Below are 21,970 nucleotides of genomic sequence, written 5' to 3' on the forward strand. Positions count from 1 at the left end.
CTCGGTTTTGTGTTCATGTTCATCATTCTATTCATAGTTAGTCTTTACGTGTCTTTAGCTAAATACATTTTACATTGTGTCACTAATAGAACTCACGGATAAATGGCGGTTATTATGTAGTCATTGAGGGCATCTTGTCATCAAACTCGTATTCTAGTTTATAAGGTCTATAGTAGATACAAACGTTGAAAAGCCTTTCTTGTATGCGAATTTGTTTCAGTGCCAAGGGCATCTGGTCAACAAAAGGGTGTTGGGTGACAACGTCCAACAGTAACATGACCGTGTGTGAATGCGATCACCTCACCAACTTTGCAGTGCTCATGAGTCCATACAGACCTGTAAGTTGATCAGTTTATTTGATTTGGGGATGTCTAAAGATGTGTACTTTGTTTTGTGCTGTTTTGCCAACTGTGCTTAAAGGTCCATTCAGTCATGTGGGTTGTTGAGTTCATTTTGAGATGACATCAGGAAGTGTCATTCTCACTCTTCTTCTGCATTTGTGTCTGCACCTATTGATAATGATTTATCTGGACTAAACTGTACTATTCTGAGTCTGTGATCGGCAAGATAGATTTACTACATTGTGGTTCTGTGCAGACGAAGTTTCTCGACATCGTTGAATTTGGAATATGACATTGTGTTAGTCACAAAACTAACAGCAAGCCGCATGGGTAGCAGACTTCCAGACGACTTTTGGACGCGCATGACATTTACATAGAAATGGATACAAACAAACAAACAATGAACTCAATCGTGATTTATGTGAACACACTCTCATGCGCGTTTGACCGGATTCGCAACAGCTGTGGTTATGTTTCTAGGCGAAGGAAGTCGCGGATGTGCTGAACGTCTTCTCCATCGTTGGTTGCAGCATCTCAATCTTCTGTCTGATCCTCACCCTCGCCATCTACTTCATCTTCTGGAGGTAAGAGCGAGGGCCCGCTAGCTTAATGATAGCACCTCCAAATGAAAGTCACAGACTTTGGATGCAAACGTGAAGCTTCTAGTAGGGTAAGGACGAATTTGTCCAACCTCCCATGTCATCAGAACAATGTGCATAGACCTGTTTGTGTCTGAGCCCCCTTCGTTTGAATGCGAATGCATATTTGTTATTACGCGTACTTAATATCAGAAGAATCCTTGTCAGTGTTTGGTGGGTCAATGAAATGCAAAATATCCAGCATGCACCGGCCAAATAGAAGGTGTGGGTGAGGGTGTCGGGAGACGGTCATACACGTAACATTTACCAATAAGAAATTGTATCCCATGAATACCGCAGGAGAAGAAGAATATAAGAGCATTGCATGACTGCGCTGTGCATGTATCAAGTGTAGTTTCAAGTACAGCAAGCTCCGCTGTTGGTTATCATTATGGAAAGAGGGAAATGTGCTTACGGCTGACTATACATAAACCCTTCGTCTGTTGCGGTTGATTGAGCTAAGTGCATTGAACCATACTTGGCTTCTTAGCCCAAAACGGCATACGCATATTAAAACTGTTAGCAAACATGTAAGAGTAAAACAATTCATTCTGGGTATGTGTGTGTTTTTCTCAGGTATGTGAAATCCGACCGCAGCGTTCTCCTTGTCCACATGTGTGTGGTCCTTGTCCTCGCTTACGTCACTTTCCTTGCTGGCGTCAACCGTGTGGAAAATGAGGTACGTCATCGTGACGTTGTACTGTCATTCAGGAGCCATCACTTTTTTGAGAAACACAGTAGTTTAGACCTAGAGAAAGCCGATTTCCATTCCGGATTGGCAGATTTCATTGAAAAGCTGAACTGGGATTTGCTTGGTTGCTTTGGTTTTATTTGTGGCGATAATATTTGTTAGGTTAACCTTTTTATTTGGTCACTCACATATTACTCGTTACTGTTTTAACCAGTGAACGTCTAGAATAGTACATAAAATCCACCAAGAGAAATCTATTCGTGAATCAAAATTACAAAAGTCTGTGGAGAAACAGTTTACGTGAAATGAGAACATAACATTTCAAAATTCAGGAGCCCTACCACAGAACATTCCTTTTATGATTAGTTAGATTCATGAAGCAAAGCAACAGTGAGACTCTGTTCATCAATTAAACATTTCATCAGGTAACCTATTTGTCTGAATGCTCATTTCGAGGCAAATAACAACGAGGGTTTCAACTTACTGAAATACTAATTTCCTGATCGCTACAGAGTGTAAAGAAAAAGTCAGTTACAGCCAGTGTACTGCACTGCCTGTGGTATATTGTCCTCTTGTTTTTGATGCTCTGTGATGGATGTTTTGTATTATTAGTTATTAACATGGTCATCCAAAACAATATTCGAATTTTCATGTTTGACCTCATTGCCATGTCATTTTCAGGTAGAAAAGATTCCGATATGCATTGGTTTATTAATTGTGATGACATTGATCAGTGCACTGGATTGGCAGCATGCACACGATGTTCTTACCAGATGGACTTTGACTCTGTTATTGACTTTCTCATCATTTTTGTTTGTAATTTAATGTTGTGTTTGGCTGCTTTAGATTGTGTGCACGGTTGTTGCGGGGCTACTACACTACCTGTGGTTGGTGGTCTTCTTCCTGATGCTGTGTGAAGGGATCGACATTTTCATCACCATCGTCATCATCTTCCCCACAAAGTCTGCTCTGGCTTGGCTCCTACTTACGGCCTATGGTCTGTATCATTTGTTATATTTAATATGTGTGGACTTATCAGAATTTAGTAACGGATAGCTTCTTTGTTTCCATTCCTGCGTTTGCTGTGTTGTGGCGTGTCCGTGAGAGTGTGCGTACTAGCATATTCCTGTTGGTAAGTATGTTTGTTCCTCTGCCTCTGACTCTGTGCGTTCCTTCAGAAACATAAACCTAATTCGAAGTTATGCTTTGTTTGACAAAAAACAATACACAGAACCCCAAAGCTGCGTTTCTTCAATCTCACTCATCTATATTGCTCGTTCTTTCAGGTGTGCCTGTGATAATTGTTGGAGTTTCAATGGGCGTAACCAAGAGCCAGGGATACGGAGGGACAGTCTTGTAAGGCACATTCTTAATTGCGTATTCCCTTATGAAATGGTGGGGTATGGCTTATATCTGATCCACGTTTTTACTGTTCCATTCTGTTTTGTATGCTAATTGTCAAATGAGAAAGAAGCCGAACTTGACAGAAGATGATAATAATGATTCCAGATTAATGCTCAGTGCTTCTGGAAAAGTAGTATTGTTCATGCTGCTGCTGTAGTGGATTTTGATGATGTTGGTTGTAGTGGTCGTATTCTGGTTTAAAGTTTGTGGTAACTATTCTGGTGGCTGTGGTGGTGGCGGTTGCGGTGGTGTAAACATTTATACATTTGGTTGTTGAAACGAGAGAAGAGCTTTCCAGACGTAAATAATTAGCAGCATGCAATATATTAAAACAATAAATTTTTGTTCGCAGTTGTTGGTTATCGCTTGAGGAGGGCCTTTTCTGGGCTTTTGTTGGACCTGCCGTGACTGCTTTGGTGGTAAATATCAGTGTTAATAAACTTTCTGTATGTGATTTGATTATTCATTAATTTTGGGCAAAGTGAAGCTTGCTAATATCCTACACTGGAGTATAGGGTGTACATGTTAACAAACGTTTCGTGGTTTTTTTTTAAATACAAATTGATTCCCTTAAGTTGATTGTTGAAGCTGTGAACATATCTGGCACCATTAACATCTATTGTGTTTTCAGCGTAGCAATAGGGTCCGATATTTAGATGAGACAAGTATAATGCCGACGAGTCGAAGACGAGTCGCATTATACTTGTTCGAGTCTAAATATCGGACCCTATTGCTACGCTGAAAACACAATAGCGTTCATATTGCTATTCTGACATTACATTCTGTTTTAAAATCATGTTTTTGTCAGCAACAACTACCAGAATAGTCCATGTCGTTGATTGCAGACGACAGTTTAGTGCGCATAACCCTTTGCGCATGTATCCACGGAAATCACCGAACATTGAAAAACCCACGGACATGTATTACGGAGAAGACTCGAGATAACCGGATGTTTAGCATTACGTCAATATGTTAGGAATCATATGACGTCATAACGTATCATGCTTGCTTACGTATATTCTATGTTCGAAAGTCTGATTTCTGTTGGGGATTCGCGTGATGAAGACTGCGGTATATCTGTAGATGATAAGAGAGCAAGGATTGTCTCAGAAGAAACGACTAAATGTTTCAGACTGGTAACTTCATTTCAACATTGCACTATACTAGGGACGTTCTATGTGACAGGAGAGTTTGCTGATTTTGTGTTAAACATTGGAAAGATCGTCTGCTAGAATCAGAGATAGGTCGCTTCAGATTGCAGCTTCCTGAACTTTGCAAGGTTTGTTGCCTGTTAAAGAACTGGATTTACACGTAATGTATGTCATATACAGTAAGCAACAAAACACACACACACAAAGCAAATGGCATCGTCTGTCGACTAGTCACAGAAACAAACCTGGCGAGGTATGCGTGGACTGTATACACGAGGAAGAAACCGGAACCATGCGTCTTTGTTATTGCCCATATCCTTTGGATATCGGCAAAAAATTACCAACTTCCGTAGCGTTATCCTTTGATGATCGCAATAGGGATGTGTGAGATCATCCAATCACAGCCCCCGAATTCTCCCACGTGTCTATTAGAATAGCTATACGTTCTCACGTTCCAAGCTCCGTTTTTATATCATCACTCGTAAAGTGTTGTTGTATTTTACTGCAGGGTACATGACATATATGCAAGCAGAAAGTGTCGTGTACGCAACCTCTCGTATTGTGCAACCATGTTTGTAACTACATGGGAAAACGTATTTCTAATTTATTTTGCAGGCTAACTTTGTGGTCATCGTCATAGTCATCTATACGCTGCTGAACTCCAGAGTCATGATAAAGAAAGACAAGCGTGAAAGAGCGAAGTGAGTATCACGTGATCTGTTTTCGCGGTTCATGATTAAATAACAGACAAATAACATTCACAGATAAGACTGATACCGGATTAGCGTTGTCTTTGATGTCAGAAAATGCTGCTTTTTAGAATAGGAATTTTATATGTTCATTTTCATTCTTGAACTGACATTGATTTGTGCATTGTTTGCTCCCATGATTTCATAAGTTTAATTTGTATCTAGGCGAAACTAAACTAATGCGAAATGCTATTGCCTGTTTTCACATTAGTCAGAAGTATATTTGTAGACTTACTTTCTTGGACTGACATAATCTTTGAATGTTTGTTTTGCAGGGTCATGGTTAACCTAGGTGGTGGGTTCAAGTGCTAGTCTTTCGGATGAGACGAAAAACCGAGGTCCCTTCGTGTACACTACATTGGGGTGTACACGTTAAAGATCCCACGATTAACAAAAGGGTCTTTCCTGGCAAAATTGTATAGGCATAGATAAAAAAAATGTCCACCATCTGCTTGCCGATGTGAATGCGTGAAGTATTGTGTAACAAAAATTCCATCTTACACAGCATAAATAAATCTCTGCGCCTTGAATATGTGCGCGATATATACATTGCATAAAATTAAAATAAAATAAATAAATAAATCCCTGCGCTTAGAACTTTACCCACGGAATACGCGCGATATAAGCCTCATATTGATTGATTGATTGAATTCAATTTGTGATAAGAAAAACAAATGTACTCTGTCCAGGCCTGAATTATGTATTAAATTTGATTGTTGTCGTGTCTGTACACAGTTGGATAGTGTAATGATAGTCTTGAAGACACGTTTTGCTACAGTAGAGAGCCTCTTTAGGCGGCGAAATTCTTGTCTTTCTCTTTCTTTGGGCATGTCCACCACGCTTAGCGTTGAACACACGCGTGTTGCCCCTCACAGGGCTAACACCTTTCCGGTTCCTCGCCGGAAATCCGGTTTTGTGCACAATTCTCTTGCCGGAAAATCCGGTTTACATTTCTTTTCTTTTTTTTTCTTTTTGTAAATCCGATGTAATATTTTCGCCGCGCGACTGATCCGACTGTTCCCTTAACTGAAACCGGAAGAGCTCACGTGATGTGCGAAAAAGAGCGCCACTGGCCGCCATATTGCTTTTGTCTTGCATTCATTGAATCGAATCTTCAACCTTGCATTATGCGATGTATTTCCGAAAACTACGCTTGCAGTGTTGCAAAAACTACGCAAATAAATGAAGGCACCCATGAAAGCCCCTTTATGTGAGCTTGAAGAACATGTGAAAATCAGAGAGGTTATCGAAGACTGAAGCAGCTGATGCGGGAAGGTAGTTTTGCGTTCGGCCGTGTCGGAAACTTGCACCCAACCAGAGCGACCCTAGCCTTTCAGGTTTTTCAGAATGTGTTGGTGCCCCTGCCCTCAAGCGGTAAAGACAACGGGAATTTTGGTTCGCTAAAGCGGCGGATTGCCAGTGCTGATTTGGTCACACCTTCTGCTCTCACTGGTAGATCAACACATCAGATGCTGAGAACACAACTCAAAACACATTTTGATTGCTTAGTATATTTGTTGGCGCTGAAAAGCAAAGTAACACACCCCATCAAGTCTATATCGTCAACTCATATGTGAAAGTAAAATTTTGTGTTGGTTTTGGACATATTTTGTTTGGTCCACAAAAACCTGAAAACTTATATTTGTATCAACACTAAACTCCCTATGTGTTTTCAGGTCTGTGGTGAAAGCAATATGTGTGATGACTCCCATTCTGGGCCTGAGTTGGATCTTTGGCGTCATGTCCGTCAACGACGACACTGTGGTGTTCCAGATCCTCTTTGTCGTCTTCAACTCGTTACAGGTTGGGACTGTTTTACATTGAATCCTAAGTGTGTGCTCTTGTTCTTTCTTAGAATGTGCTTCCTTCTTTTCTACCCAATCTTCTTTTGTGCTTGCTTCCTCTGTCTGTCTGTCTGTCTGTCTCTCTCTCTCTCTCTCTCTCTGTCTCTCTCTGTCTCTCTCCCTCTCGTGTGTGTGTGTGTGTGTGTGTGTGTGTGTGTGTGTGTGTATGTGTGTGTGTGTAGTGTTCGTGTGTATGTGTGTGTGTGTGTGTGTGTGTGTGTGTATTTATGTTTTTGTTACGTGTGCAAAGGACTTAACCCAATGATGTTTAACCAGCCTCACACTTTGGCGGCATTGAGTTCCGTATTTCGCTTTGTTAACAATGTAATTATTATTCGACTGTTATTAATACATAAGCGGTAGAAATGGCAATTTAAGTTTTTTTTTTAAATCAGTCTTTAATAAGCATAGATATTTTGTTTCAGGGCCTGATGATTTTTATTCTACACTGCCTGCTGTCAAAACAGGTAAATTGTTGTGTCACGAGTGTGGGTCCACGAAGCTTAATGCAGCTGTTTCAAACTTGTGTCCCTTTACGTTTGAATCCTATTACATCATCTTTATCTCCCTATATGTATCTCTTCTCTCTCTTTCTCTCTCTCTCTCTCTCTCTCTCTCTCTCTCTCTCTCTCTCTCTCTCTCTCTCTCTCTCTCTCTCTCTCTCTCTCTCTCTCTCTCTCTCTGAAACAAATGTGTTAAAACCACTTCATGTCTGGGTCAACAAGATCGTTTTGATTTTTGAGTCACTTGAGAAAAAGTGACTCTATGTAATCGGTCAGTGTTAGTCTGTCCGGCCGGCCGGCCGGCCGGCCGGCCGTCCGTAGACACCACCTTAACGTTGGACTTTTCTCGGAAACTATCAAAGCGATCGGGCTCATATTTTGTTTAGTCGTGACCTCCAATGACCTCTACACTTTAACGATGGTTTCGTTGACCTTTGACCTTTTTCAAGGTCACAGGTCAGCGTCAAAGGAAAAATTAGACATTTTATATCTTTGACAAAGTTCATCGGATGTGATTGAAACTTTGTAGGATTATTCTTTACATCAAAGTATTTACATCTGTAGCCTTTTACGAACGTTATCAGAAAAACAAGGGAGATAACTAGCCTTTTCTGTTCGGCAACACACAACTTAACGTTGGGCTTTTCTCGGAAACTATAAAAGTGACCGGGCTCAAATTTTATGTGAACGTGACTCATTGTGTTGTGAATAGCAATTTCTTCCTGTCCATCTGATGCCTCATATAATATTCAGAACTGCGAAAGTGACTCGATCGAGCGTTTGCTCTTCTTGTTAACAGTTAATGTACAGTCCTCTCTCTCTCTCATGTACGTGAACTTTTGGATTCGGCTTCCGATATGTGATTGAGTGTTCGAATACCCCTCCCCAATCCAACCCCACTTTGCAGTATTGGGTCATTGTGCTTAAAAAATTCTCTCTCTCTCTCTCTCTCTCTCTCTCTCTCTCTCTCTCTCTCTCTCTCTCTCTCTCTCTCTCTCTCTCTCTCTCTCTTCTAGTTACACGTGTACACACTTTTACAGGTAAGGGAGGGTATGCAGCACAAACTACGACGCTATCAGACCAATTCCAAAGGTGTAGATGACTCGTCATCAAAGTATGTCACTCAGGTGAGACAATTGCTTCTCCTCCTTTTACCTGTAACAAACCGAAGGAAAGTTTTCGATTCCTGACATTGACAAATTGACAGCCTCGATCATATATATTCATCTGCAGTGTCATAGAAAATATTTTCCCCTTTTTTTAAATGGCTGAATGTCAATCAATATTATACTTTTCACACTTCTAAGGTTCAGATATGATGGAAGTCTGGTTGACCCTTGTCGAATTCCAAGGGTCATGTTGGGTCAGTAGATTGAGAATTATCACTTGTTAAGGTTACAGTTTTGGAACTTCAGACTCTCAGGGTTGGATTGCCTCCAGACATGTCGCAAGCTTGGTTGACCCTACTCAAGTTTCAAGGTCATTGTGGGGCCATTTTTGATACAAAATGGCAATTGTAAGGGATAGCTTTTAAACTTTACACACTCCCATGTTTGATGACCTCTAGAATTAATTTTACCAAAGTCTGCTTGGTGTTTGCACATTTTGAATTTCAAAGTAACCGTTGAGTCATGAAAACCTATTATGTTCACGAATATTTTTTAACCTAGATCTTTGTAATTTCACACACTTGCAGAGTTTAATAACCTTAACAGGGTCCGGACATGACTCTCGTTTGGTCGATCCTGTTAAGTGTTCAGGGTCATAACGGAGGTCAAGTTCAGTTCAATAAGCAGACAATTACTATTTTCTTGAGCGTTTATAGAGCTATGGCATTATACCATTTCTGACTCGTTAAGTATGACGAAAGCAAGTCGTGCGGGCACTCATTTCTTCATTTCATTTTGTCACCATAGTAATCATTGTGAAGCTTAAACTTCATAGTTAATCTTAAAGGCACAGTAAGCCTCCCGTAAACCATCACAGATACTGTCAGGCTTTTACACACAATACAAGTACCTTTTCGTTTAAACACTCACCGCTTGAGAATATCCTAGGTGCCCTACGTAAAGAGCGAGCAATTTTCAAAGAATTAATTTTTGAGTGATCAGTATCAAAATCGGACGCCTCGTTTTGGCGCTAGACCTAACTTTTAAAATCTAAATAATAAATTGACAGCTTGTTACACAAACATTCTTAATCATAAAATAATTCTTCTTTCCTCAAGACAAGATCAGTACAATTCAAAGTTTTGAAAGTTTGAAAAAAGAAAAGCCCGGAAGCAGGGTCACGCAAGGTCGTGGTTCTCGTAGCAGACGACGGTTCTGCATAGCGCCAGTTCCTTTGAACGGTCAACCGCCACCGCTCTAGTTCGTGTGACTCACAGCCGTTTGTTGCGTTTTAGATTCAGAGGTAGGCTACACAATAACGTGCTATTGCAGATAAGCTTACAGCGAGTCGCATTGAAATCACAAACTGACGACTAAATTGTGGAAAAAAAAGGAAACTGGATCACACGGGTTCACGATGGCTCAGGGGTAAGATAAACCACGCAAAAATAAATTCTGTGAAAATTCCTCGCTCTTTACGGAAGGCACTTAGGATTTTCTCAAGCGGTGAGTGTTTAAATGAAAGGGTGTTTGTACTGTGTGTAAAAGCCTGACAGTATCTGTGATGGTTTACGGGAGGCTTACTGTGCCTTTAACCTAATAATTTGTAACAATGCCTGTAAAATATTGACAGAGAGAATCCTCATATATTTTGATGACTCAAACTTGACTATGTCCTCTTAATCGATCGGCGTTTGATAGCTTTGGTACCCTTGCACTCTTTAGTGACTGTTAGCATCACGAGTCCAAATGTTCTTACCTCTCCCAGGTGTGTTCCTATTTTGTTTATCTTTGTTTATTTTACAGAAGCAGACAAGCGAATCCAATATGTCATCAAATGACTTGGACCGAAAAGGTGAGTTGTAGATTGAAAACGTGTTTAAAGTATGCAAATGTTGTGTAGTATGTGTCTGTTTCATACTTTTTCATGTTATCAATTTGGCAAAATGTTCGCATTAGAGGTTGCATTTTTGGGTTTACAAAATTTGACAAAGATTGACAAAATCAAAGATTATTATATGATTAGATTGTTGACATTCTTGTCGTCGGGCCTAATCTTTTTCCACAGCAGCATTATACACGAACAAGAAAGACAACACTGTCAATATGTTTTGGAAAAACATCACAGTAACACTGCTTTGGATTTCCCTTCTTTAAGCCTTGCAACGTTAGAGGCCGACAAAACTTTATATTTAGGCGGCCAGCCAAGACAAAAAAGTGCATGTTTGTGTCCGTTCAATCGTAACAATTAAAAGGGATTCTTACCAGAATCGATCGATACGCGGTCTTGGAGGAACTATGACTGTCTCGATCTGTGTAAAATGTCATATTTTGGTCAAAAATACAAATAACGTTAACAGCTATTGTGTTTTCAGCGTAGCAATAGGGCCCGATATTTAGACGAGACAAGTAGGCTATAATGCCGACGAGTCGAAGACGAGTCGCATTATACTTGTTCGAGTCTAAATATCGCACCCTATTGCTACGATGAAAACACAATAGCGTTTATATAGCTATTCTGACATTAAATTCTGTGTTAAAATCATGTTTTTGTCAGCATGTCCATGGTCCATGTCGTTGATTGCAGACGACGGTTCCCTTTCTGCATGAAGCCACGGAAATAACCGAACATTGAAAAACTCACGGACATGTATTACGGAGAAAACTCGAGATAACCGGATGCTTAGCATTACGTCAATATGTTAGGAATCATATGACGTCATGACGTATCATGCTTGCCTACGTAGATGGTATGTTCGAAAGTCTGACTTCTGTTGGGAATTCGCGTGGTGAAGACTGCGGTAAATCTGTAGATGATAAGAGATTCAGAACAAGGATTGTCTCAGAAGAAACGACGAAATGTTTCAGACCGGTAAAAGGATTGTCTCAGAAGAAACGACGAAATGTTTCAGACCGGTAACTTCATTTCAACATTGCACTATACTAGGGACGTTCTATGTGACAGGAGAGTTTGCTGATTTTGTGTTAAACATTGGAGAGATCGTCTGCTAGAATCAGAGGTAGGTCGCTTCAGATTGCAGCTTCTGGAAATTTGCAAGGTTTGTTGCCTGTTAAAGAACTGGATTTTACACGTAATGTATGTCATGTACTTTAAGCAACAACAAAAACACACACAAAGCAAATGGCATCGTCTGTTGAATAGCCACAGAAACAAACCTGGCGAGGTATGCGCGTACTTTATACACGTGGAAGAAACCGGAACCATGCGTCTTTGTTATTGCCGATATCGTTTGGATATCGGCAAAAATGGCCAACTTCCGTAGCGTTATGCTTTGATGATCGGAAAAGGGATGTGTGAGACCATCCAATCACAGCCCCCGAATCCCCCCACGTGTCCATCAGAATAGCTATATATAATGATTGCATGTTATTGTCTATTAAAATGAATAGATAAAATGGAATGTTTATGCAGTGATTGCATGCGTGCTTGTGATTAAAGGTCGCTAGTACTGAAATGTGACCATGCACAAAATAGTCGTTGATGTGGAAATTTGAATTCGTTTCTAAAATCTTCTGCAAACACATAGCATACCATCAAGTTTATAACTTAATGCACGGAAATCTGTTTAACAACTGTTGTGCTGTTGTGTGAAACAGGAGGCTGCTTTTTCCTTTGTAGAAATTATATACCAGATAATGATTGTGCTCTTGTGCTTATCAGGTTACATCAGGCTCGATCATTCTTCAGCTCTTCCATTCGACAAGCCATTTTGAGAAACAAATTTTGCAAATAGGATCAAGAACACAGGTTCCCTTTAATGAAACTGATATGCTGATAATTCCATTTATGAGACGGACTGAAAAATGTCACCTTTTGTGGCCGGCACACGTGCGTGTGATCACAGCGTCTTTTGAATGAAGCAATAAATCAGAATACTGAGACATGCACCGAGTAATCAGCAGTTCTGGCAACGCATGCTACTTGACCCAGGCATACCATACTCCTCCTTCCTCCTTCGATCCTCCTCCTTCTTTTCCTCCTTCCACCTTCTCCTCCCTTTTACATTTTCTCATCTCTGTCCTCTCTTTGCAATCCTTCTCTTTCTTTTTCGGCATATTCTTAAGCGTACTACTTCTCCTCGTATTACTTTTTTTTGTTCGCCCTCCTCTCCGTCATGCATTATCTTCTTATTCTTATTCTTCTTCTTCTCAACTGGACTTTTCTTGATGTTATGTACTTGCAGCTATCTCTCCCTTCCTGCAAGTGGACCGACAGGTGCAGCAGATGGCTTCCAAACTGAGCATGCTGGACAGCTCCAAGGTCATGGCCTTGAGGAATCCGGTTGCCGGAATAACGCGGGCACCGCCAGCTCAAGAGCCACCTATCAATATTCAGATGAACGAGTCAACCATGGATGGACGGGTAAATGTAATTTGAAAATGTAAAACAACTTGCCAAAGAGGCTCTCCATATGATGTTCCACAAATAGTATTCTCTTTAATCCACATAAAAGCAAGTCCATGATTATCAGCAGTCGTCGCGATATAACCTTCGTGGTTGAAAACGACGTTAAACACCAAATAAAGAAATTATCAGCAGTCGTCAGAACCACCCACTTTCAGTCTGTCTCTGAATGAGTAACCAATTTGGCAGGTAGCTTTGCATCGTTTATCAGGATCTAGTTGTTAATATCAATCTCAAGACTAGTTGCAGATTGGCACTGACAAAATCTGGAAGAACATTTATAAAACATGTTCTGTTATCTGTTTATCAAGCGCCTTCAATTCCGATTAAATTACTCATGGCCGAGCGTGTGTCTTTCTTGCGAAACGCCGTCATTGATATTGCGAGGAGTCTTAAAAGTTGGCAAGTATAAGAGGTGGGGTGGTGTTTTATGTTGAGAGTCTTTAACATTTTGAAGGGACTTGTTTGGTTATAGTGTTTTTTAAACGTCCCTACAACCGAAATAGCTATCCGAGTCTGATGCAAGTTATTTTCTTTCTCAGATTACATTGTGTTACACGGTTTTTGAAATTAGTTTGGTTTATGTCTATCACAGTAACAATGTAAAAGGTTCTAAAAAGCTCATGGCTTTTCACACTACTTACTTCAAAATTTGAAGAAGAAAAAAACATAGCAATTTATCTCCTTTGGATCTGCTGTATCAGCTCGGGCCACAGAAAAACTCTGGTGATTTTAAAGAGTGTTGATATATCCTGCAGGATGACCAGCAGAGGCGTCTATACTACGTGTATGGTGCCGACACCAGGATATCCGATTACAACATCATGGTATAAGACACGCAACTGCATCTGAACGCAAGCATGCCTAGACACACACACACGTAAACAACCTCACATCGCTGTACATACAGAGACGCACGTATGCACTCGCATAAACGCATTCACGTACGCATGAATACATACTGTACATGGGTGCACCCACGGACACCGATCTAGATACGTAAACACACGTACACAGCTTTGCACACGCACACATGAGCACACGCATACACACACGCGCGCACAAGCACACACACACACACACACACACACACACACACACAAGCACACACACACTCGCACATACTCACACACCATTTGGCAGCATCGTAAACATGTTGTAATCGACGTGAAGATGCACATTCTGTGTAACTATAACACATCGTTTTTGCAATCATGACAATCGTTGTTCACTCAGCTGTTCACTCTTAAGGCATATTAATTGGGCCAGTAAACTCTCTGATGCATGCTGAATAAATAGGTTTACACTTAAAATAATTTAGTTCCAACTTGTTTTTACTTCTTTTTTTTCTAAATAACACAAGAGGATGTTCCTATGTGACGCCTTTCCACTCGTAGGAAGTTGCTGATGTCATGTGACTAGCTCAGGTGGGTTTTTATGGGTTTCCCAATGACCATCTAAGGTCAAATGATCTGATTTAGAAAATGTATACGAGAATATGAATATGATTCACTTTTCTTGATATTCTTACTGACGAGTTCAAAACGAAGGTGAGTCCGTTGAGCGATAAGCTTGTCTTGCGTGTGGTGTGTCATGAAAATGTCACCATCATCTTATATAACCCCTCATGTGTTTTCTCTCCCAGGGTGGGGCTTACGCCAGAAGCAGAGGCGGCCGTTTCTCCTTGTCAGCACCATACATCGGAATTACTCCAGCACTGAGGAATCCTGTTTATCATGATGCAGTGGTAACAACACTTGTCAATGTCTGTCTTTCCCTCATAATGTAACGTAATGCATCTTGAAGGGCGTAACCTAGCAACGCTTAGCCTGCCACACACTTTTCACGCCTTCTTCTTCAACTTGTTTTCTTTCAGCGTCGTTCACAAGCAAAACTTCGTTTTCTCTGAGATACAGCTTAGTCAGGACAAAGTTTAACAACGAAAACATTAAAACGTCACGAGACTAAATTGTACATTTTGTAAGTCGTTGCTAGGACCTTCACACTCCGCACACATATCGGTTTTAACCAGTTAGCGCAGTATCTCTTGTCTACAGATTGTAGCTGGTATGTTTACTGCTGTGATCTTAATGCTGATGTTGTTTTTGCTCAATCCGTACTGATGTATTCTCTCTTGGATAGCGTTGTATACATTTATTTCGTGATTTCATTAGGTATTTGGTGAGTTAGCCAGCTATTTCTTTATTTTCTCATTTCACAAAATTGAGTTACAGTCAAACACGCTTAAGCCGAACTCGCCCGGGGAATGAAAAATCGTTTCGCTTATCCGAGTTTGTGCATATATCCGAGTTCGGATAAGCCAAACTTTTCCCGAGAAATTACCCTGCAGTTCGGCTTAAGCGAGGTTTTTTTCAGGATAAATTGTAACATCACTTAAAATGTTTCTCTCTCTCTCTCTCTCTCTCTCTCTCTCTCTCTCTCTCTCTCTCTCTCTCTCTCTCTCTCTCTGTGCGTGGTGTGTGTGTGTGTGTGTGTGTGTTTAAATGAATAAGATCAAAACAGTGACAAGATACAAGTGCTTTCTTCAGTGGGGCTTTCTTAATACCTCAACGCCAACTGTAAAAATAAATGGTGAAAACAGTGACACATCTCAGAAACAAAACCAAAGATTCCACAAGCAACAACGCTTTTGTTAAAATGATTCGAAGTAAATCATAGTAAATGTAATGTTTAATGAAACGCTCTTCATTAAAGAAAGAAAAGAAACAAAATTAGACAATTTGTCTCTGTGGTCATAAATCAAGATCAAATCTCCGTAAACATAGATGTTTTGTTTTGCTGCATGTTTATTGTGGTTTGATCATCACCACTCGCTCAAAATGAGCACATACACTATTTGCTCTTTACAAAGATATCTTCCTTCTACACGTCATCAGTTTCCCCGCATACTCAAAAACAGGTGACGTGTTCGTTTCCGTAGGATAATTATAGCCGTGACAAAATATGTTTATCTTCCTGACGTGTTTTTCAAGCAACAAAAAAACAAGTCGCGTAAGGCAAAAATACAACATTTAGTCAAGTAGCTGTCGAACTCACAGAATGAAACTGAACGCAATGCAACGCAGCAAGACCGTATACTCGTAGCATCGTCAGTCCACCGCTCACGGCATAGGCAGTGAAATTGACAAGAAGAGCGGGGTAGTAGTTGCGCTGGGAAGGATAGCACGCTTTTCTGTACCTCTCTTCGTTTTAACTTTCTGAGCGTGTTTTTAATCCAAACATATCATATCTATATGTTTTTGGAATCAGGAACCGACAAGGAATAAGATGAAAGTGTTTTTAAATTGATTTGGAAAATTTAATTTTGATAATAATTTTTATATATTTAATTTTCAGAGCTTGTTTTTAATCCGAATATAACATATTTATATGTTTTTGGAATCAGCAAATGATGGAAAATAAGATAAACGTAAATTTGGATCGTTTTATAAAAAACATATTTTTTTTACAATTTTCAGATTTTTAATGACCAAAGTCATTAATCAATTTTTAAGCCACCAAGCTGAAATGCAATACCGAAGTCCGGGCTTCGTCGAAGATTACTTGACCAAAATTTCAACCAATTTGGTTGAAAAATGAGGGCGTGACAGTGCCGCCTCAACTTTCACGAAAAGCCGGATATGACGTCATCAAAGACATTTATCAAAAAAATGAAAAAAACGTCAGGGGGATTTCCTACCCAGGAACTCTCATGTCAAATTTCATAAAGATCGGTCCAGTAGTTTAGTCTGAATCGCTCTACACACACACACACAGACAGACACAGACAGACACACACACACACGCACATACACCACGACCCTCGTCTCGATTCCCCCCTCTACGTTAAAACATTTAGTCAAAACTTGACTAAATGTAAAAAGAAAAAAAGTCTCTCCGACAGTGTTTAGATTTTTGCTTATCTGTCAAAATCTCGTTTGAGATGTCCGTGTTTGAGTTAGCTATTTTTTGACAGAGTTTTGCTTATCCGAATTAGAAATAGTCTTACAAAGAGGGGGGTCTGGCGGGGAATTGGTTTTGGTTTCAGATATCCGAGTTTTTTGCTTAAGCGTGTTTCGTTCAGGCGAGTGCGGCTGTATTCATTCATTCCTTTATGTTTTATTCGAATATTTCTTGAGCAATTATGATCCATTTACATATTAGTGTCTTTACGAATCGAATAATGTTGTTCTTTGGTGTGTTTTTCAAGGTACTGATCATGATATGCCTATTTGTAAAGTTATTTTCATTTGTTTCTTGCAGCCGGCACTGTCCTCCGGCTACAGATGGGTGCGAGTGACTCAGTCCACTAAACCACAGCAACATCAGAGGCGCGGTCAGCAGCACCCGCCTGTCCGTCACCCTTCTGGGCCATCCCCTTTCCAACAGCCCCACCCCTCTTCTTTTTACCGATTGGCTGCCAGCGCCGATAATGTAGGCTCCAGCGCCGAAAATGTAGGCTCCTCCTACTACCAGCCTTTCGCCACTCCGAAACAAATTCATAAGCGTCATGGCAAAACCAGACAGCCGACTCAGGTGGATGCCAAGCCCTCAATGTTGTACCACGAACCACCTGTTGACTACCAGTGAATTTCTTTAAATCCTTCGGATCTGTTTAGATCTATGTTTCATGAGCCGAAGAATTCTCGTATCCAAGCTGCAACCAATCAATTGCCTCGCGCAACATTCTCACGCAATGAACTAGGCTTCAGAATCACCTCAAAGTGATGAATGAGGTAAAAGAATGCATTTGACTCCAAACAAGTGACGCATTTTTCGCCTATTTGATACTTCAATACCTTCACCAGTCAAAATACAAGTGAACTGATCAGCATGGCATGCTGAAAGGGCTGGGGGGTTCAGGGGTGTGTGATGTCTTATCGGAACAGTCTATAGATCGATGAGCATGTGCCAGGACGTAAAAGAGAGTACAGAACATATATCTGGAATTCTGTTGCGTGGAATTCAGCTTCACATTAATCTGTGGGAGCCTTTGAAGTATGGTGAAGGATTAAGACCGACACAAAAATGTTTTTGTATTCACTGTAAGACTTTGACGACATACACATGCTAATGTCTGAAAAATATTTGCTACTTATGACAGTTGATTATGGTAAGACTTGTTTAGTCGGTTTCTTTATTCCTGCAAATGTTTTTGTTTGTCTAACTGATGTGGACTTACTTGAAATGTTTTACTTGTACCAAGGTTTAGTCTTGGACAAAGGCATTTACCACGTGCACAGACGCTCAAAGTGCAAGGTACCTGAGACTTTAGGATAGGCTACGCTGTGTTTGTGACCGCCATGAAAGTGTAACATGTTATGATATGAGGGATGTCAATGCAAATGCAATTAACTTTGTTGGCATTTGTAGTTGATTTGCATCAATACCAAGATCAGCAGACAGTTTTTGACTGTTAAGCAGTGCATGTCAGTACTCTCTATTTGCCCACATAAAGTGGAGTTTGTGTAAAAAGTGGGTTGCAGAATGGTAAAGCTGTGTGTTGGGTGCCTATGACTGACCACGGTGTGTGCGTTATTAATGTAAATACAGGGAATGCTGGCATACCTATATCATTTGCAACAATACCTTTGTGATAGTTTTGACTGCTTACTGATGCATGTTAGTATTCTTGATTTGCTTACACAAAACGCCTTTCTTTCGTTATTAAAACTGTTGTATTTTTTTTAATTCCAATGGTCTAATCTGACGAGGACTATAGGTTTGACCGATATTGCAACGTCTACTTTTGAACCTGCTGACTTTGAGGATCACTGAACCTGTCAATTGCTCGACCTTTGTGTTTTTTACCTCCCAAGTAAGATTGAAGGAATAGGTTGTTTTCTGTTTGTTTTGTGTGTGTGTTTTTGTTGATTGATTAGAAGGTTGAATTGCATGTTTCAGCTCTTTGTATGATCGACAGAACCATTTTGTCTTCTTATTTCTTCAAATTTTTACTTAACTTTAACTATCTCCGTAAGGTTATCTGAACTTATTTCATTCAGTTCATTTCATTGTTTGATTATCTGGTGTTGTTTGCTTTGCTTGTTGTTTTTGACATGCATAACAAATCTGGTGTAGGCGAAGGAACAATGTGGCTTTTTTTTTAACCTGATTTGTGTATGTCCTTTGTTTCCAACAGGACAGGGACAAAAAGCATTGCTTTTAACACCGTTATTCGTGGACACTAATTTTAAAACTCCACCCAACCTTAGCTAATGATTCGAAGAGGAGTCGATAGAGTGTTTTCTGTTGCTGTTGCTGTTTTTCACCTGTGCCATGGTGCGTTGCAAGTATAAGCTACACTTCATGCAACTGACATGAAAATGATACGTATTATCGATAGACTATGTACACTGTCCGTTAAAAAAACCGAAAATGATACCCTTCCTTTTCTGGGAAAAGTAATAATGAATATAGTGGGATGGAAAAGTGTTCACGACAGTATAACAACATGAACTGATTTGTAGATGTAATTGTTGTGTGACCATGGCACCGTGTTAACCTGGTTGGTTTATTTTTTGTTTTGCTGTTTATTTCTTGCATGTTCGTTTCTTTGTTTCGTCTGAATTTTTTGCTGTAAGTTGCTTTCTTTGATTTTATTAATTTTTGTTATTGGTTATTTTAACCTTGTTTGGACTGATATTTCTTTTGATCAAGAAATCCTTCATTAAAGTTACTAAAAAGAGAACTTTCCTTCGGTTTCTTTAAATGATGTCTCGAATATTTTCTTTAAATCTGTCGTCTATTTATGACTATCCGGGGCTACGAGTTTGAAAAGATAGGGCTGAGAATCATATACAGAATTCTGTACCGTGGACGCGGCCTGAAACCCCACCTATACTGCGTGTATGACTTTGACAGCTTCATTCAACGCTTAAATTTTGCTCTGTAAACTTCCGGTTTGCTCTGATCCTTATCCCAAGACGTCGGTATTCATCTTGAACACACGGCCAGTACCGTATAACTGGCCTTGATACGGAACGATTCAAGGGGGGCAATCTCAGTCATCTGAAAGAGGGAAATCCAAACGCAATCCGCCTTGTTCGATTTTATGGGCTTGGACGATAGAGAAAAATAAGAAAAGCAAAAGCTGGAGTCCAGTCTGGACGAAACTGCTATCAAGAACGCAGAATTGATTTTTTCTGAGTTTTTTTTAGCCGTAAGCGCCATGTTTATCGGAGCAGGAAACTCTTCCAGAGTGAGGCCCCTTTGTTGGTTTCACTGCGGCCGCATTGTGAACAGCAGTTATGAGAAATGAGAAATGGCGCTTACGGCTAAAAAAAAAAAACTCAGAAAAAATCAATTCTGCGTTCTTGATAGCAGTTTCGTCCAGACTGGACTCCAGCTTTTGCTTTTCTTATTTTTCTCTATCGTCCAAGCCCATAAAATCGAACAAGGCGGATTGCGTTTGGATTTCCCTCTTTCAGATGACTGAGATTGCCCCCCTTGAATCGTTCCGTATCAAGGCCAGTTATACGGTACTGGCCGTGTGTTCAAGATGGTCGGTATTTAGCTGTTGGTATAGTTCTGATCGTGGTTAAAAATACAGAGACTTTCAAATAACAAAAGGGAAGTAAGCGCTCTAAATGACTTTCAGAGACTTTCGTTTTGTGAGTGGCTGTATCTTTTGTTCCGTAGTTGCTGATGATTTAATTCATGTTGCGATTGAAAGCCAGATACTTTGCTGCTTAAACTGCCCCTCAGATGAGCAAATTACATGTCATTATTAAGACTGCAATTTTGAGACTGTTAAGATTCTTGCTTTAGCAGAAGTCAAAGATAAGACAGACTTCAAGGTTCAAATTCTCATTTCTGCTTAAATATACTAACACCAAACAAAAATAAATGTGTGTTTATGTGGTGTCAAGGCAAACACATTTGAGGTCGGTAACTTTTTTCTGAGGAACCCCTTGGGTGCTGGAAGATATCAGTTAAAAAATGTAACATACAAAGTAAAACACCCCAACACTGATAAAATGGTCTCCAGGGGAGGCAATCACCTTGTTGCAACGCAAGGATTAATATACAGCGATTGTTTCCCTTGTCAAAATGCTGATTTTTGTTTTCATGTTATTAAAAACAAAAAGATACGTAGTGTGACAGTCAAGGAGTTATTTTTTTTTATTGTCGTTTCTTTAACTAGTCTACTTGTGCTGATTCTTACTGGCTCACACTGAAGCAACAACAAAAACAAAACAAACAAATGCGCACGCATACATACACACACAGAATGACACACACACACACACACACACAAACACACACACACACTCCCGTAGGGGAAAGAGAAGCTGAGACACACGACGAAGAGAGGGAAGAGAGAGTGAGAAAGAGAGAGTCAGAGGGGAGAGAAAGAGGGGGGGAAGAGAAAGAGAGAGAGAGAATTGTTAAATAAACCTGAACAAAACAAGAAATGACATCAGTTTTATCTCACATGCTCTCACGACATATCAAGAAAGAATTGCTAGGCTTTTTTTTATACGAGCACCTGCCGAACATCTGTCGTCATCAGCATTCGTTCAAAGTATCCATTTCAAAACTGATTTAATGTATGTGTGTGTGTGTGTGTGTGTGTGTGCATGTTTGTGTGTATGTGTGTGTTTGTATGTGTGTGTTTGTATGTGTGTGTTTGTATGTGTGTGTTTGTATGTGTGTGTGTGTGTGTGTGTGCGTGTGTGTATGTGTGTGTGTGTGTGTGTGTAATGCATGCTATACCTTTCCAAATAACCTTACAGAAAAGAAAAATAAGTGAGGTTTCTATACGAGCACCTGCACTAGCATATGTCGTCATAAACATGCGTTAATGTTTAATCATTCACTTTAACCTCCTTAAATTGTTTTTTATGAGCATTTCCCTTAATTAATGTGTCTGTTGGCGTTTTGTAACTGAGCACCTGTTTTTGTTCACGCGGTGAGTTATATACTCATTTACAATGTGATTTCTGCAAAGTGATTAGTGACCTTTTCACACAGCATATTATCTGTCGTATTCTTCTCATTAACTTTTCATGGCCGCTCTTTTTATGACCGTTAGAGAACTTCACAAAATAGCCCTGGACATAATTATACGGGGAAAATGTCTCAACCAGGCGTAGACATAATGATGCGGGA

General features: G+C 40.0%; 1 protein-coding gene across 2 annotated transcripts in view; it reads left to right on the forward strand.

The window, feature by feature from the left end:
* The window catches only part of LOC138961695 (uncharacterized), a 64,908-nt gene extending 43,956 nt beyond the window's left edge, over nucleotides 1-20,952 (forward strand). The window contains exons 19-33 of one of the 2 annotated variants that reach the window (XM_070333364.1): nucleotides 221-338; nucleotides 822-925; nucleotides 1,556-1,658; nucleotides 2,517-2,667; nucleotides 2,957-3,026; nucleotides 3,427-3,493; nucleotides 4,841-4,926; nucleotides 6,651-6,777; nucleotides 7,244-7,285; nucleotides 8,362-8,448; nucleotides 10,237-10,285; nucleotides 12,636-12,814; nucleotides 13,615-13,683; nucleotides 14,502-14,603; nucleotides 17,120-20,952. In XM_070333364.1, the coding sequence (XP_070189465.1) occupies nucleotides 221-338; nucleotides 822-925; nucleotides 1,556-1,658; nucleotides 2,517-2,667; nucleotides 2,957-3,026; nucleotides 3,427-3,493; nucleotides 4,841-4,926; nucleotides 6,651-6,777; nucleotides 7,244-7,285; nucleotides 8,362-8,448; nucleotides 10,237-10,285; nucleotides 12,636-12,814; nucleotides 13,615-13,683; nucleotides 14,502-14,603; nucleotides 17,120-17,446 (1,681 nt within the window). In that variant the 3' untranslated portion in view covers nucleotides 17,447-20,952. The remainder of the gene's footprint in view (nucleotides 1-220; nucleotides 339-821; nucleotides 926-1,555; nucleotides 1,659-2,516; nucleotides 2,668-2,956; nucleotides 3,027-3,426; nucleotides 3,494-4,840; nucleotides 4,927-6,650; nucleotides 6,778-7,243; nucleotides 7,286-8,361; nucleotides 8,449-10,236; nucleotides 10,286-12,635; nucleotides 12,815-13,614; nucleotides 13,684-14,501; nucleotides 14,604-17,119) is intronic. The other variant, XM_070333365.1, reaches the window with a different exon arrangement.
* Nucleotides 20,953-21,970: the final 1,018 nt, after the last annotated feature.

The sequence above is a fragment of the Littorina saxatilis genome, linkage group LG3 (assembly GCF_037325665.1).
Source record: "Littorina saxatilis isolate snail1 linkage group LG3, US_GU_Lsax_2.0, whole genome shotgun sequence".
Lineage (NCBI taxonomy): Eukaryota > Metazoa > Mollusca > Gastropoda > Littorinimorpha > Littorinidae > Littorina > Littorina saxatilis.